Genomic DNA, 17,174 nt, shown 5'->3' on the forward strand with positions numbered 1-17,174 from the left:
AATTGTTATTTTTCTTTGGAGCACCAAAAAGAGAAACCCAGAGAGAGAGAGAGAGAGCAAGTCATTCGGAAAAAGCAATAATTATTCTTAGTATTCCACGATAAGGGAGCATTATTGTAATGGTTTGAAAAAAGGTCACAAAGCGATTTCTATAGATGTACCATCGAAATTGGCGTCCGCCAAAGTACCTCATACATATATACTAATCAGACATAATGCAACGTATTATGATCTAGGGAATAGTTAGAACTTTGGTTACTTTATTTTTAACAAGGAAATTTATTTTAAACTGTTTTTTATGGTTCACCATTTAAAACACAAGCATAAACAGTTGTGTGCTAGATATTATAGTATCGTTTTTTTTTTTTGCTTTTGTTTAAAGATGATAACAATTTTTCGAAGAATAAATGATTTGTTGTCCCCCTTCTGACTCACCACTTACCATGAGTCGTCGTTAAAAGAGGGCAAAATTCAATTGAATAGCAAGAGTTATGCAACAAATTTAATTTGGACTTGTTTTACTTATATTTTTATATTTTGAATATGAAAATTTTTACACTTTTAAATGATTCATGCATTCCTTTTTCCTGCTTTCGATGATGATACGTGTTGAAGTATGTTTTCAATGACAAATGCTTGTTTGTTTGTTTTTTTTCTTATCAAGTTTAACAAACCAAACTCAAATACTTCATATCATAATCATCGCATATGTCTTACTGCTGGCTGACCACAAGCCATTCATGGACAGTTTAATGGAGAGGCGAAATTAAGCAATGCTTTTTGTGCAGATACTTTTAGTATAGACGTGTGTTGGATATGGGTAACAATCGCTTGTTGAAGACTATGATTCACTTTTTGTCGCCCCCCCCCTCAGTCAGTTATTAAGACATGATATTTGCATGCTTATTAAGATTTCTTTTAACGAATTTCCCTTTGTTGTGTTTTGCATTAAGGTGTTAAATAATGTAAAAAATGGGTTTTCCGCGGCTAACTTAATGAAAACGTTGTGAACACTACATAAATGGCCTACGATTTAAAGTATATTGCATTTAAATCACAAAGGGGGACCTACCTACCTAGACTTGTGGACGCAAGAGCGCTTGCCTCTTTTCGATGACCGAGTGAGTAAACTTGTCAAATTCTATGCTCCGAGTCTCAGGCAATGTGAATTTCTAGGAGTTTGTTTTTTCGTAAATATTTTTCAATTGAATGAAAAATTAGCCCAGTTTAGTATAAAAGGCAACGCAAAGAAGGCATCTCGATGTAGTATTCAATTACATAATCAAAACACTTTGTCAATTTTAGGAACAATAAAATAGAACAATATTATGCACTTAAGCTGTTTGATTGCATTTTTTTATCAGCTTGAAGTTAAGCCATTTTTTGATCGATATGCTGGTTCCGTAAACAGCTAACAGTCGATGCACATCAACTTCAGTTCAGCTACTAGAAAAGACTACTTGCCAACGAAATAGGTGTACTAAAAAATTGCTTTTAAGTTGAAATTTCAATCTAAAGGAGAAAGAGGCTTTAAAGAGGAAGCTAAATACTCACGAATGATCTAACCGGTCCACAAACTCGGTCATTCTTACATATGTACAGCAGTTGCCTTAGCATATTTTAACCATTTGCTAACAAATCGCTTGCTCAAATTTTGATTTGAGCTTTAAACCGAATGTTTTTTATCATTGACCTGAACGTTGTTTAATCGTTCGGCAATGTTTGATATGGGAGCAATTTGTTGATTACGATGTAAGTCGCGATCGCAAATCCTAAACTTAATAACTTTGTGATTTCTTAGATTTTATTGTAATCTTGGAAGTCTCTTGATCACATTTGATTGTTATTCCAGACAAAATCGGCGTAGCATAAATATTTGAGTATTACTCAGGAAATACAAGAAAAAAGTCAATATTCGTAATATCAATTCTATGAATCATTGACATTACAAAATACTAAAAAGGGACTCTAGTTTTAATTAATTTTTCGCAGGCAAATGTAAAAAATGTATTTAAATGCATATGGATCTTACATCACCAAAGACCGGTAAACAGACAATACAAAAAGCCATTTCCTACTAACTTATTGGGATGAGCACCCCGGTCGCCAAGTTGGTAACGTGCTTGGATTACCAGTGTGGGAATCGTGAGTTCGATTCTCATAAGAGGATATGATCGGACGCTTCTGTGGCATTACAATGGACTAAATTTGTCCAAGTGAGTCGTTCTAAAGATTACCTTAGCTTACCTAACTTGTGGTCAGGGCTAAGGAGAACTGTCCTAGTGGTGGGATTATTAAACGGGTAAGTGTTCTCAACTCCGGCCCAATAATCTGACTGCGACTTCGATTCCGGGCTCAAAAACTCTACTCCGCAACCCTACTTTTGGGTATCTACAAAGATATGAAAGGAAACTTCTATTACGTTGATGAATGTTTCTCAAATACAAATGTCCCCAATGTTACTAAAGGAAGATCAATTTAACGGCATACGAACCGTGCCTTCGAACGCAAATTGTTATTTGGTAGCCCTGGAATTTTAATAAACAATGTGTCATTTACATATATACGCCGGTATTTACAAAACCTAACGTAAATTTGAAATAGATTTATTATTAGACAGATTTCCTTTATAGAACTGTCAAATAAAAATATTTAAAGGCTCCATTAAGTTTTGCGATATAGACTCTAGTATAGACAAACACTTTTGGCTTATTTGGCCTTTTTTATTTAGATTTTTTATAATGCTTACGTGTCTACACAATGGATAGGAGTTTCTATCACAAAAGTAGCTTTATGAATTGTCGATTTTCCTTTCTGAAAAAGTTGAAATAAATATCATCTTTCTTGCATTAATTTGTTGTTATATGTCGTGCGATGTATATAATCATATGCCCATACATATGCAGCCGATTCTCTCCAACTTGTGCCAAAATTTTAAATGATGTTATATCGCGCCTGGACCTGTACTTAGTTTGCATAGCAAACTGTATACAGGTCCACATTCGCTTTCAAGTAATTGGCCTTGTTTGTCCTTAGGAAATGTAATCAATATGACATGGGTACTCGATAGCTTCTATAGCTTATTGATTCCAGAATATGTTATTCCTAACAAGGGAGTGGTCCTAGGAATACATTCTGTTTACATGTTCAAAGAAAGCATTATTTAAATTGTTTAATAGAATACATTAGTTAACAATGTATTTTGGAATGTGTTCTATTACTTCCTATTACGATGTTGTTGTAGCCACATTTTTATGTGGAGGTAGCAGATCCTCGTCAACAAGCTCGTTCCGATCCAAAGCACCGGTCGCCACGGAGCATTTCACTATTCGCTGCCTGCGGACGCTTAGCTTCTCGTGACATCAATGAACACCACACAGATCGGATCTCAATGTTCCAGCTTGTGTGGTGCTCACAGCTATACCGTGCCGGGAAAAGGTGTTGATGAAGATACATGGCGTATCAGAAATCGCAATCCACCTTGCCAGTCATAGTGTTTTAAATTTTTTTTTTGTTTGTTTTGTTGTTAAATACAAAATAAGGAATTTTAATAACGAAAAATTGTCTGATTAATTTTCATAAATGCTTTACTAAAAAACGTCTTACATTCTACACAACGCAAGGCAAACTAAATCACATGTGTTTTTGTTTTGCCTCATGAGAGTCCAACAGACGGACAGACGTAACGCCGTTTGTCTAGCTTGTCGGTGGCATACATTTGGTGAATCAGTGGCCCAACAAGTGAACAAATTCTAGTCGAAACCTCAAGGGAGCATTTGACGACATTGCTTTGGCGTTGCCATGATTCCGTTGGGCAAGCTTAAAATTTTGCTGTTGTTGTAGCAGTTTGTTGTGCACTGATGCGGCAGCCCTTGCCGGTGAAGGACTCCGTCGAGTCAATCCGGTACGTACAACCGGCTGCCATGGGATTGCACACAGAACAGCTTGTCTTCTAGGCACAAAGATTTCCGATTTTTTTAAAATAAAATTTGGGTGATCTACTGAAGGCCCTTAGTTTGAACGAACTTAATATTAATTTCTGCGAGCTGTACTTTTCAAAATAAAGTTTTATCTGTAGACGTCGCAGAGGTCAGAAACCACTTCTCATATGGAAGCTGTCCGATTCAGTCCAATAATAAGGCGTCTCCTGTTTTATGGCCGATTGTTGTCGGCGTGCCACTGAGAGTTACCATTGTATATTCTAAGTGAGGCCTCCAATCACAATTATCGCACACATTAGTGAGGGTATAACAACACGATTCGAATCAAGGCGTAAACCAACAAAGTTGGACAACACGATTCAATACTAGTGATTTAACTCAAATAAACGTCCCAAATGATTTCTATCGGGTGACTTATCTAGCGTTTACGCAAACTTTCGTGGACCACTCTTTAAAAGTCTTAACAGAATTTCATTTAGAGAGATCTGCAGACCCAATAACAAAATCATTAGATGAAGTTAACCGAAGTTGCAAAAACAAATTTGCCCATGAACATTCCATTAAGGACCTAGGGCAAACTTCTCACAAATCAATGAGTGCTGTCCGATTCAATTTAAGCTCAATGATAAGGGACCTCCTTTTTATAGCCGAGTCCGAATGGCGTGCCGCAGAACGACACCTCTTTGGGGAGAAGTTTTTACATGGCAAAGTACCTCACAAATGTCGCCAGAATTAGGAGGGGATAGCCACCGTTGAAAAATTTTCGGATGGTCCTGCCACGATTCGAAACCAGGCGTTCAGCCTCATAGGTGGACATTCTAACCTCTCCCCTACGGTGGCGTCCGTTAACTGAAGTTAAGTACTATATCTCCAAGCAGATTGAATTTTGCTTGAATTAAAAATTAATTAGAAATATATCAGACATGCTAATGTAATTTTTGTAAATTAGAATTGGATGTTTCAGAACATTTGATTAGCCATAGTCCAGAAAATAAAGGAATTGTGAAGAAAATCGACAGTATTTGAGATTGAGTCCGGATTTTTATGCAAAATCGAAATTTTGCCATTTGTTATTTGGCAAATACGGCGAGATTTTAGTTTTCTCATATATGGCAAATTTTATGGCTAATTTAAACATAATCGTTTGCTCCGAATTTTGCAACTATAACCTTCAAACCTTTTATATTACATGCACTCTCTTTAAGATATACCGAAATCATTACACACAAATCTTATAAAACTATGCGTGAATACTAAGAACAATTTAGTCTTTAACAAATGAAAAGATAATAAACCAAATATCGCAGTGCTCCTATAGAAAAATATCAGTGTATACATATATATTAAATTGATTGTGGAAACTACTTAATTACTATATTCTCACTACCAGTAATAAATTTGGATGTATGTACATTTACATATATTTATGTTAATTATGCACAAGTTTTCTTTCTGCGTCTCCCTTTTTCTATTGTATGGTTGAGACAAGCTGTATGTATTTAGTATGTATGTGTTTTTAGCTTTGTTTCGACAAAATGTTCTTGTTGATCTGCGTGCAGCAAAGAAGCCGAAACAAATGCACATTTGCCCAATAATAATGCTATTGCTAACCAGTTAATGCCCAACGCCCGCCCACTTGCCTAACAATATTGCAGCCGCGCTGCTGCTGCAATGCTGAATGTCACCTCCCGATTTTTGCGGCAATACAAGCTGGCTTTACGTTCTTATGTTTCGTGTGACCGAAGTACACATACATACACCTGAAAACAATTTGTAAACTCATCTATGTTTTTATTTTGATTTCTCCCGTCCCACTTTCCCACTTAAAATGGTTTTGTGAACAAAAAATTTCAATATTTTTTAAATGTACACAACAACATAAAGGTTGCCCGTAAATTGGCCATGGTTGAAGCTGATTTGGAGCGTGCTGAAGAACGTGCCGAACAAGGAGAAAAGTATGTTTTCATAAGCAGCAATATCACAATTATTATGTTTTGTTTTGTTGTATTTTATCTTAAGCCTGACAAATGTTTCCTATACATATGCATATATTGCGTTAAATACTCTTAACACCAATAATACCTAACCTCAAAGTGCAGACTTGTTGTTGATGCTGACAACGATGTATATTTCAATGTACATTTAAAGAAAAAGAAAAAAAAAAAGAAATTTTAGCTAGCTAGTTGTTATGCAAACAAATTTTGTTTCATGAAAAATGTGAATAATAAATAGTAAGAGTAACAGTGTTGTTACAAAAACACACCAAGCAAGCATGATTGTCCTAACTACACTATGTACATATGTATGTCTTTTTGTAGATATGTATGTGTGTGTCTGTGTTGCTATTCTTCAATTCATTCAATCGCAATGGTCAAAATAAAATGAATTTCAGATCATACATTTCACATTTTTTAGCAAACAAAAATTGTTGTACAAATTGACCAGTGTCGGACGTTCTGATATGTCCTTGTCTTAGACATTGTTATTAATGTATTTTTTATCTTTTGAATGCTTTACCAAATCAAACCCCGATGTGCTGCTAATTTTAACGCTAATTCCTGCCACAAACTCTAACCTTCCAAAAAATTAAACATTTATGTTGCCATTTTTGGATGGAATGCTCACACGCTCGATCGCTCGTTATTGTGCCTTTATGTTCTTTTTAACCTAACCAAAACAAGGTGGCCCGTAAACTAGTCCTCATGGAACAAGACCTGGAACGTTCTGAGGAAAAGGTTGAGCTTGCCGAAAGGTTTGTAAATCGCATTTGTTCTTTTTTTTTTTTTGTTAATTCACAATTATATTAATTAATTTATTTATTGGCCTTTATGTTTGTTTATTATTACACTGAAAGGCCACTACCTGCAACTGGGACATAATAGTGAGGTGTAAAGGTCACTACCAAGTTCACTTGTCGGTCGCTTTATACTGACAATGATTACACTAATGAAAAACGGGCATGTATATATGACCTTTACACTGAAATACACTTATATGACCCAATGGGTATGGTTGGCCATCTAATACCTCCAATTGAAACTTATTAATTTTTCTCTCTAAATTTCGCAGCAAAATTGTTGAACTTGAAGAAGAACTCCGCGTCGTTGGTAATAACTTGAAATCCCTTGAAGTATCCGAAGAAAAGGTCAGTATTCTTTATATAGTATTATGAAAAATTGTAGCTCCGTTAATGTCCAATCTTAAATTGCATAAAATGTCGGCTATCTCATGATGGGCAATGGTATGCCAAAACACCCTTGCCTAATATGTAGCAGATTTTTTCTGTTATTTGGATTGTATTTTAAACGATTTGAAAACAATTTATCTAATATATCTCATTTATTATATATTTTTATACGAAAATAAAAACAAATCTTCATATCTCTTTGCCCTCTCTGTTGTTACAACAACAACACCTTTTGTACTATATTACAAAACCCCCACACCAACCATATTCCTTTAATACAACATTCACATTAATATGTCAATGCAATGTTGCCGAATATTAATTGAACAAAAAAAAAACAAAAACAAACATCCTCCATACATTGCTGTTCTACTACATAAACAAAACTACTACTACAACAACAACAATAAATAGGCTAACCAACGTGAGGAAGAATACAAGAACCAAATCAAGACCTTGAACACCCGTCTCAAGGAGGTACTTACAAACAAAAAAATGATATTAATACAATTTAAGGATAGCAAATCTATTTTCTTTCAAACTAAAGACAAAAAGGAAGAAAATACGATTTGATGCAAAATTCGTTAAAAAAAATAACTACACTTCCCAGAAATGTCCAAGAAGGTCGTTTTTGCAATACCGAATCACAATGTTAGGACCAATTTTATAAATTGGTCTCAAAGTCTAGGGGTTTGGTTTAAATGTTCTAGCATCGACTCTGTGTGTTTTATTGTTGTTGGCTAATTTCGTTATGTATTTGTATGTATATATGAATATTTTTATTATTTATTTAATTTTTGTTTTTTCAAATTTTTTTTTAAGTAATAATTTTTAAATTTCTTTTTTTCATATGTTGATTGCTGCTTGATGTTTTTTGTTTGTTTTATTAACTGCGAATTTTTTTTGCACCGCTTCTAATACCAAATAATGTTATCGCATGCTAATTTGATATTAATTCCCGCAAAACCCGAAATCGATACCTTCGGTCGCACTAAACCTAATCCAAAAATGATGAAAATGGTATGACATTGCAACAACCAACCAAAAAGGCCACACACAAAGAAGAAACTTTAGAAACACAACTCAGACTTTTGGATCATCAATTAAAAGAGGTAATATGAACAATTGCTACACAAGGTGATGGGTTGTTATAAAATGAAATTGAAATTTTCAAAGAGACCATACAAGCTTGGGCTATTGGGGGTTTTTGGGGTGCAAACAAATAGATTATTTCATCACCTTGCCTTAGCCTTCAGGAGGCAGTCTACAATATGATATCAGACAAGTTGTTCCAAAGTGACAAAACAAAGCCTCTGATAGAGAGGAAGAGAACACGTCTTACTTAGCCTTCTGGAGTAAATTTCATGAATACTTTGGCAGTCTACAATCTGACTTGGAAAATTGTAGTCCAAAGTGATACCGCAAAGCCTCTGATAGTATTGGAACCTCCAAGAACTTAGCCACTTACGCAATTAACTTCACTACAGGCGTGCTTATATTCAAGATAGACTTAACTATTCAAGATGCTTGATCATTTTTATTATACTTATGTTTTTTTTTCAAATAGACCAAAAATTGTTTTCGCTGGGCCGCAACTAAGCTAAAACTTCCTACCATATCCCATCATCACCCTTATGCAGTGACTAAAAGAAAATATTAAATTGCACAAATTGTTATTCTCAATTTTACTATTTAAAAATGTACATAAAAAGCATTTGGAAGAACAACTCCAACTCCTGTGTGATGGAGTACGCACGCACTTTGTATTTGATATTTTCTTTTTTCGATCATTTCATTGCTGGCAACAAAAGAACATGTCAAAGAAACACGAGTATTCAAAAAAAAACAGCGAAACGAGAAAAAAACTTATTTTTTGGATTAAATAGTGATGGAAATGGAACTTAACATACACATGTAGTACACTTTTTGCATATAAAATTGAAAACAACCTTTTGTGCATTGATTGCAAACAAAAAAAAAATTAATTGAATGAACAAATGTATGCATTCTTAACAACAACAAAAATAAAAGAAACAAAAAAAATCATAAAAAGTAGAAACTAGATTCATTCTAAACTGTTAATACAAAGATGAAAATATGTTGACGTTATTGAAAGAAATCCTTTTAATCCGAAAATATTGTTTCTTTAAAGATTTTGAATACTCATGTTTTTCTTAGGCACGCCAAACTCAAAGTCTTATTGAAAAGGAAATCAAAAATCTCAAAAATATTGTAGAGACTGTAAGTCTTCTTTTGTTTTCTGTTTTTTTTTTTGTAATTTAAGCTAAAGGCAAGAATGTGTATCTTTTTGCTTGAAAGTAGCAAGAAATATTAATCAAATTTATTTCATAGGAACCACACCAATGCTCTATAGATTAATATCTAATGAAGAACCAATAGTAAAGTATAACCACCTACCCTGCATTTATATCTTCTTGTCTTCTACTCATTACTTCTTGTGTGACAAACTTATTTTCGCATTCCGTTACGATCGGTAATTGTTGCTGCAATTAATCAACTACTACTCTGTTCACAAAAATCGTAGCATTTGCGAAATTTTTCTGGCCGCAAAAAAATTTTATTAATTTCTAAGAAATAAAATTGAAAAAATTTTTAATTTTTGTGATCACAATGTTGACCAAACATACTACATTTATTTACATATGAAGAAGAATATGCTTTAGCCCATTTAATAACAAGAACCAGCAGTTGCAAACTGTTAAGCAAATATGGTAGTAGATATGTACAAGATCACAAAAAGAAAAATCGCTGTGCTCTAACAAACGATAAATTCTTTTTTTAAGTACACCTATTTTAGTAAGTTCTATTTCAGATTTTTGCATGCTTTTTATTTTCGTTAAATTCTATTTTTGTCTTGTTCCAAATTCCAAAAAGAAACCAAACCTCCTACACCCACTCAACAGCTAAAATCACTGTGCTGCTAATTTATAACAGACTACAAGAGAGTTACATGTTTTTCTTAGAATTCTATTAGAAAATCTTTTAACAACCGAATCCACAAAAAAAATGCTCTTGTATATTTTAAATCTGGTTTTTGGTAGAATGTTTGTATAGAAAAAGATTTTTTTTTTGGGAAGCTTGTTATTTTTTTAATTACTTAATAATGAGGCATGATAACAAAGACAATATCAACAATCTTTTTATGAAAATGATTGAACTTTCTGAACGATGCTAATAGTAGCCCCAATGTTGAAAAATCAACTCTATTACATTGCCTTTAAGAGCAGTTCCTTTATTATTCCTAAAATTGTATTTATTACAAAGATATAACCAATAGCAAAAAGTTCAGAGCGAACATTGGGCGCTTTGTCAAGAAGTATTGTCTTTGTTTGCTTGCTACCTCGACGACACAAATGCCATAATGTACTAAAATCCAATTTTGTTTATGTATAGGCTGAAGCTCGCGCTGAATTCGCCGAACGTTCCGTTCAAAAGTTGCAAAAGGAAGTCGACAGGCTCGAAGGTAAGTGCAGAACCGAACCATAAATAAATATACATAAAGAATACAATTCGAAATGATCGAGTGTAGTAAACTTTTTTGATAAATAGACAAGCCCAGGTTTGGTTTCACCCAGAAAGGCAAGTAGACTTCTTACCTATTGCCATCCGCCACACAATGCATACAATGAGCAAAGATTCTATAATTTTCGGCGTCGAGTGAAACCCAAACTAGGCTGTGTTTGAATTACCTTCCATTTATGTTTTTTAATTTTTGTATTTTGTTTTTTGTTTTATTAATTTATTTTCTTTTTTGTTTTATACTTTTATGTTACGCTTATTTCTTTATTTGCCTGCCTGCCAAATGTTGTTTTGATATGTTTACTAAAATTAAAAACAAACAAAAAAAAAAACTGCCAAATACTCCGCGTGTTGTGTTTCGTGTCATTGTGCTAAAATAATATATGTTGACATGATTATGAAATACGTCTTCAGATGACTTGATGAACGAACGGGGAAAAAATAAACTGCTACAAGAAGAAATGGAGGCCACCCTGCATGACATTCAGAATATGTAAAACATCAAAAACTATAATTTTTAAATATTCATTACAACAGACAAACAAAAACAGCAAAAACACTACCATACTAGCCTAAGGATTTATTTGATTCGTAGGCGTGTTGCGAGCAATTGAAACAAAAGAAAGGAAAACAAATAAAACCGAAATCAAATAAGTCCACTATGTACGAAAGAGCGGGCATGTGTCCCCCTTCCAGCCAATGAGCAGCGTAATTTAAGGAGAACATAATTAGTTCGATCGATGAAAAAAACTGAAGAAAATGTTGTTCTTTGCATCGCATAACTCAAACGACTTAGACTTGCAATTTACACACATTTAACTTATTTGGCGTTCCACCACACATTCTCTTTTTAAAAAAGAAATAAGACCTCCCCTAACATTCCTTTCATACTCTTATAATAACTGTATAATTTTAAGACAGAAAGACGTAGAAAACATTCCAGATCCCTAAACTCCCTTCCATCCCCGCCCTAACTTTCTCTATATTTGCCAGTAAAATAACACGTTTTATCTGGGATAACCTTTCAATTTTTGAAAGTTCTCCCCTGCGCTCCTACTTTCTGATTTCATTTCGCCTAAAATTGTATGTATTTTCTGTATTAATAATTTTAATGTTGTAAAAACCACTACGTTTTTTATATTCGATTGTGTAATATTTTAAGTTTTTTTCCATTATTAAAAAACAAAAACAAAATCAAAATTTTTCTACAAAATTCTTTGAAAAGCTCCAATTGAGAGAATTATAATAATTGTTTAACTATGCCGAACTTAGCAAGCATTCCTATTAAGAGAATTATTCTCAAATGAGAAGAGAAAAACCAACAAACACACACCCATATCCGCACACACAGACACGTAGACACACAAATCACATTGGTTTATAATAGTTAAACACACCACACAAAATTGTCTATATACATGCGTATAATATTTTCTTCTTTATTAATGTATTTCTTTTTAAAATATGATTCTGAAGAATGAAAATAGAAATTATTTTGCCCAACTTCATAAAAACAATACGACAATATATAGTGTATTTCCATTATTTACAAATCATTTTTTAATTATTTATATTATTTACTACTATTATTACAAAAAAATAATAATAATAATAATAATAATAAAACATTAAAAACAAACAAATTCCGCTGCAAATTGCACAAACGGCGTACAACGTGTTTGTTTCCCAAACTACTCAATCTACTTATTATTTGACAAGGTGTTTGTCATGGAATATTTTGATAAGGCAACACGAAACCCCCCTACTCACCACTCACCACTCAATATTAAATACTTTTCTTTGTAAACGCGATGGAAAGTCCTCGTCCTAGTCGTTGTCGTCGTCGTCATCGTCGTCGACGTTGTTGTCTTTGTAAAACACTTAGATGTGTGTAAATTGATATACCTATCGTCTCATGTACCATGCTCTTCCTTACCCCGTCGAATAATGTGCCAATTGCCACGTCCACTCAACTCCTCATAGCCGATGAATAATTTTTTATACTTTAATCTCCTAGTTTCTGACTTAAAAATTAATAAAATTTTATTGTTTTCTCTTTACTTAAAAAAAACAAAACAAAAAACTTACTTTTGCCTTCTTTTTACCACCTCCGCTACGCCACTAAAATATGCTAACTCTTACGCTAACTAAAAATATAAACCAAATATCTTTTAAAATAATGTGCGCGACCCAATCCTTGAATAAAACGAATTGCCACACCACCTTCACCACCAACCTACCAAAAACCACCACCCTCTTTGTGAATGCATTAATCGTCAAATATTGTCACAATCAACGAATGAATAAACGAACAAACCGAATATGGCGACAGATGAGATTATCTGTGAAAAAGAGCACTATGCAATTATCGGAGATTCTTTGGATCAAACGTTTGTAGATTTAATGGGCATGCCACCAGCATACAATGATCGCCATCCCAAGCCGCCAACACCTAAACTGCCCACTCCCACTCCCGAAGAAATTGCTGCTGCAGAGGCGGCCAAGGAAGCTGCGGCAGCCGCTGAAGCAGCTGCGGCGGCCGAAGCTGAAGGCGCCGCTGCTGCTACTGCTGATGGTGAAAAGACTGAGGGCGCTCCCGCCGAAGGTGCTGCCGCTGAAGGGCAAGCCGCAGCAGAAGCGGTTCCCGCTGAGCCTGTTAGAGTGCCTACTCCACCGCCACCACCACCATTCGAATATGCAATTGATTTGCCACCAGAGGGTGCAGAAGTACCATATGTTAAGAACTATGAAGCCGGTGCTGAACCCCCTCCACCGGTTGAGGGTGCACCAGCAGAAGGAGCCCCTGCACCAGCAGATGGTGCCGCCCCGGCCGCCGACGGAGTTGCTGCTCCTCCAGCTGAAGGGGCTGCTCCTCCAGCTGATGGTGCTGCACCACCACCACCAGCCGCTGAAGGAGCTGCTCCCCCTGCTGAGGGTGCTGCTGCCCCACCTGCCGCCGATGGTGCTGCACCACCACCTGCCGCTGAAGGAGCTGCCCCCCCTCCACCAGCCACAGAAGGTGCTGCACCACCACCACCTGCTGAAGCTACTCCCGCTCCCGCTGCTGCTACCGATGCCCCACCTGCTTAAACTGATACTTTAACTATGTTGAGCCATTGCAAAAAAAAACCCCCAGCAAATATGGAAATAAAACGAAAAGGATATCAACAAACAACTAAGTCGAACTAAGATTCCTTTATATTGTGAAGTGACTAAACACTTTTCAACGTATTTCATCATTGTAACCCTGGTGTACATATGGACGTCTTCTCCTTGCTTCCCCTATGTTCTTTCAAAATAGTCTCTTTGTTCCATATCCCAACCTCTTTATCTCCCGGTTCATGTTTCTATTTGCTAGAACCATAAGCTAATCTTCTCTTTCCATGTTTTATTATTAAGCACTCTTTCTCACGCTTCTTTCTTTACTTCATCTTCTATCTGCTCTACTTTTATGCCACTGTTCACCATCGTCTATTCATTTCAAAAAAAAAAAAAAAAAAATTGCACACTAAAAATAAACAGATGAGTACATTGTTGAGAAGGAACGTTATTGTTTGATTGGAGATAGCTTGGATTTGGCCTTCATGGATTTAATTCCAGGCTTAGAACCATTCTATACACCGCGCAATCCCAAGCCACCTACACCTAAAATACCAACGCCAACACCCGAAGAAATTGCTGCCGCTGAAGCAGCGAAGGCAGAAGCAGAAGCCGCAGCTGCTGCCGCTGCTGAAGCTGCAGCTGCCGCTGAAGGAGCAGAGGGTGGTGAAGGAGGTTCACCTAAGGTTGAAGGTGCCGCTGCCGGTACTCCTCCCGGAGCCGAAGGAGCTGCCGCAGCTGCTGCACCTCCACCGCCGAAGGAGCCAACCCCACCACCTCCACCACCACCACCATTTGAGTATGCCATTGATTTGCCCCCAGAAGGTGCCGAAGTGCCATTTGTCAAGAATTACGAACCACCACCACCCGGCTCAGAACCAGCCGCACCAGCCGAAGGCGTTGCTCCACCAGCCGAAGGTGCTGCTCCACCAGCCGAAGGAGCTGCTGCCCCACCAGCCGAAGGTGCTGCTGCTCCACCAGCCGAAGGTGCTGCTGCCCCACCAGCCGAAGGTGCTGCTGCCCCACCAGCCGACGGTGCTGCTGCCCCACCAGCAGAAGGTGCTGCTGCCCCACCAGCAGAAGGAGCAGCTGCTCCTCCAGCTGAAGGTGCTGCACCACCACCTGCGGAAGGTGCTGCTCCTGCTGAAGGTGCTGCACCACCACCTGCGGAAGGTGCCGCTGCACCCGCTCCTGCTGCAGATGCTACACCTGCCCCCGCTGCTGATGCTGCCCCTGCACCTGCGGACGCCGCTCCAGCTCCTGCCCCCGCGGAAGCAGCGCCATCCGAAGCTCCACCAGCTTAAAATTTATGTTTAATTATACAGTTTTTCGTATGACACAGTCGCTAACACAATACTGCCAACCAAACGAAACGCGTCAGCTTTTTTTATGCATGTAACGATAAGCTTTATAATAACCCCCGTGCCAATAATTGAATGCTATGATTTTGATTGCGACAACAAAACAATATTATCCCAAATATCGGGTTCACATCCTGCGATTAACTTACCAAGATGCTGCCGCTACTGCTGATGTTATTTTATTTTAATTTTAAACTCAATAAGGTAAATTTTTATTTGAATTTTTATTTATTTCCAATTTTGTTTTTCCTTTTGGTCAAAACTACAAGACCCTTGGGTCTTTCCTCAGTTATTGATTGTAATGTTTTGTTACTTCCTATTTTCATTTTTATATTTTTAATTTACTTTATTTTGTAAACATCAATAGACGACCTTGTCTTGGAGAAGGAAAGATACAAGGATATTGGAGACGATCTCGACACCGCCTTCGTCGAACTCATCCTCAAGGAATAAATTCAATAGCATTGCGACGCAGAAATGCTCTAAGCCATCTTCGTATTTCGTGTCCTGCTTTCTAATGGCAGCGCAGCTATGAAATGTAGTTTTTAGAGTACTCTTGGAGAAAAGCCACCCGTATTTATTTACGTATTTTTATTTGCACTTTTGGATTTTTGTTGTTTGACTCAAAACACCCACCAACCATTTAGTTATTTATTTATCTAGCTACAATGTATGTACTTTTGACCTGGAATGTAACCACTTATATTATCAGCCAACAATTATATACATATAAAAAACATATACTTTAATGTTGTTTTTATTTTTTTACACTCTTAATAAAGTATGAAATCGCATATCAAAAATATCTGCTCCTAGTTTGTCTTTACTCTTCTCGGAATATCTTGTAAAGTAACGAAAAACAATTTCATTTCAGAGGAAGTTAGTAAGAGCAAAGAGAAGTACAAAAACATAGCCCAAGAACTGGAATATGCCGAATTAAACAACTACTAACAACATGCTTGCCTAATTGGACATTGGAGCGAAGGAAACGAAATATCCAGACTTTCGTTTCGCGAAGCCACAATACTAATGCCCTACAAATTGGACATTTAACAAAACTCATATTTACTAAATTATTTACAAACCCCAAAAGTAACATTTCATATTTAATAATAAACAAAAAAAAAAAAAAAAACAAACAAGGAAACGACAACACTCCATTGTAACTAACGACATCTGCCTGTGAACTTAAACAAAACAAACGAATCATTGCCAGAGACACAAGAATGCTCATCCGTAATAGCTTAATCATTTTATTTGTATTATCTATTTTAGTATATTCCACATGAATTTCATATGTATATCTACCTATCGTAAGTTTCGCCCACCTACCAATATAATAATATGTAAAGCATCTCTCTGTACCATATATATTTTATGTTTTTAAACTTCACCCATTATATTTTCCACGTGTTGTGGACTAGACAACTGGCATTGGAATGTTTCTTGTATGGATCCTGTTTTTCTGTTACCACAACCACCACCACCACCTCATAATGAAAGAAAAACCGAACATAACAAATTGTATGTTTTGAGAATATTTTTTAAGGTCCTATGTTTAATAAAAGTGGCTTATGGTAAAAAAAAAATCGTCGTGTCGGTCTGTAACATCTTCTACGACACTACCAAACAGCTAGTTTTTCTACCTTTCGGGTTTGAAACTAAGGCAATACCGCATTTGTTATCTCTAATTTCCTTAATCGCGAGGCTATAAGTTCGAGTTTAGATGCCGTATATGCTTTAATAAAACGATTATGCCTTAAATGTTATCCTGCACAAGCTATCTACATCGGCCATACAACAAGGTATGTGCAATTTTGTGTTATTTAGGAGTTGAGTACGATAGAATCACTATTTGAGAACATTTAGAGCGTCAGATGGACCTTCCCTCGAAATTTCAGTAAAATAATTTGCATATAACGTATTTATAACGATTTCAAAAAAGGTCTATGCCAAATTTTTTCGTTTGCCTGTAAAGAAACAAAAATGTAGTTGGCGTTTATTATACCCTCCACCATAGGATGGGGTATACTAATTTCGTCATTC

The 17,174-nt window shown here is 36.1% G+C and overlaps 1 protein-coding gene across 19 annotated transcripts in view; it reads left to right on the top strand.

Annotated features, from left to right (window-relative positions):
* LOC106089563 (tropomyosin-2) overlaps positions 1-16,798 on the top strand; it is a 36,447-nt gene extending 19,649 nt beyond the window's left edge. For 2 of the 19 annotated variants that reach the window (XM_059363050.1, XM_013255427.2), the window contains 5 exons: positions 6,623-6,693; positions 7,011-7,086; positions 8,178-8,240; positions 10,543-10,612; positions 11,083-12,362. In XM_059363050.1, coding sequence (XP_059219033.1) covers positions 6,623-6,693; positions 7,011-7,086; positions 8,178-8,240; positions 10,543-10,612; positions 11,083-11,165 — 363 coding nt within the window. In that variant the 3' untranslated portion in view covers positions 11,166-12,362. Of the gene's footprint in view, positions 1-5,825; positions 5,897-6,622; positions 6,694-7,010; positions 7,087-7,542; positions 7,606-8,177; positions 8,241-10,542; positions 10,613-11,082; positions 12,363-13,000; positions 13,844-14,190; positions 15,192-15,495; positions 15,870-16,002 lie in introns of those variants that run through there. The other 17 variants (XM_059363048.1, XM_013255412.2, XM_013255416.2 and 14 more) reach the window with 15 other exon arrangements.
* Positions 16,799-17,174: the final 376 nt, after the last annotated feature.

The sequence above is a fragment of the Stomoxys calcitrans genome, chromosome 2 (assembly GCF_963082655.1).
Source record: "Stomoxys calcitrans chromosome 2, idStoCalc2.1, whole genome shotgun sequence".
NCBI classification, from domain to species: Eukaryota; Metazoa; Arthropoda; class Insecta; order Diptera; family Muscidae; genus Stomoxys; species Stomoxys calcitrans.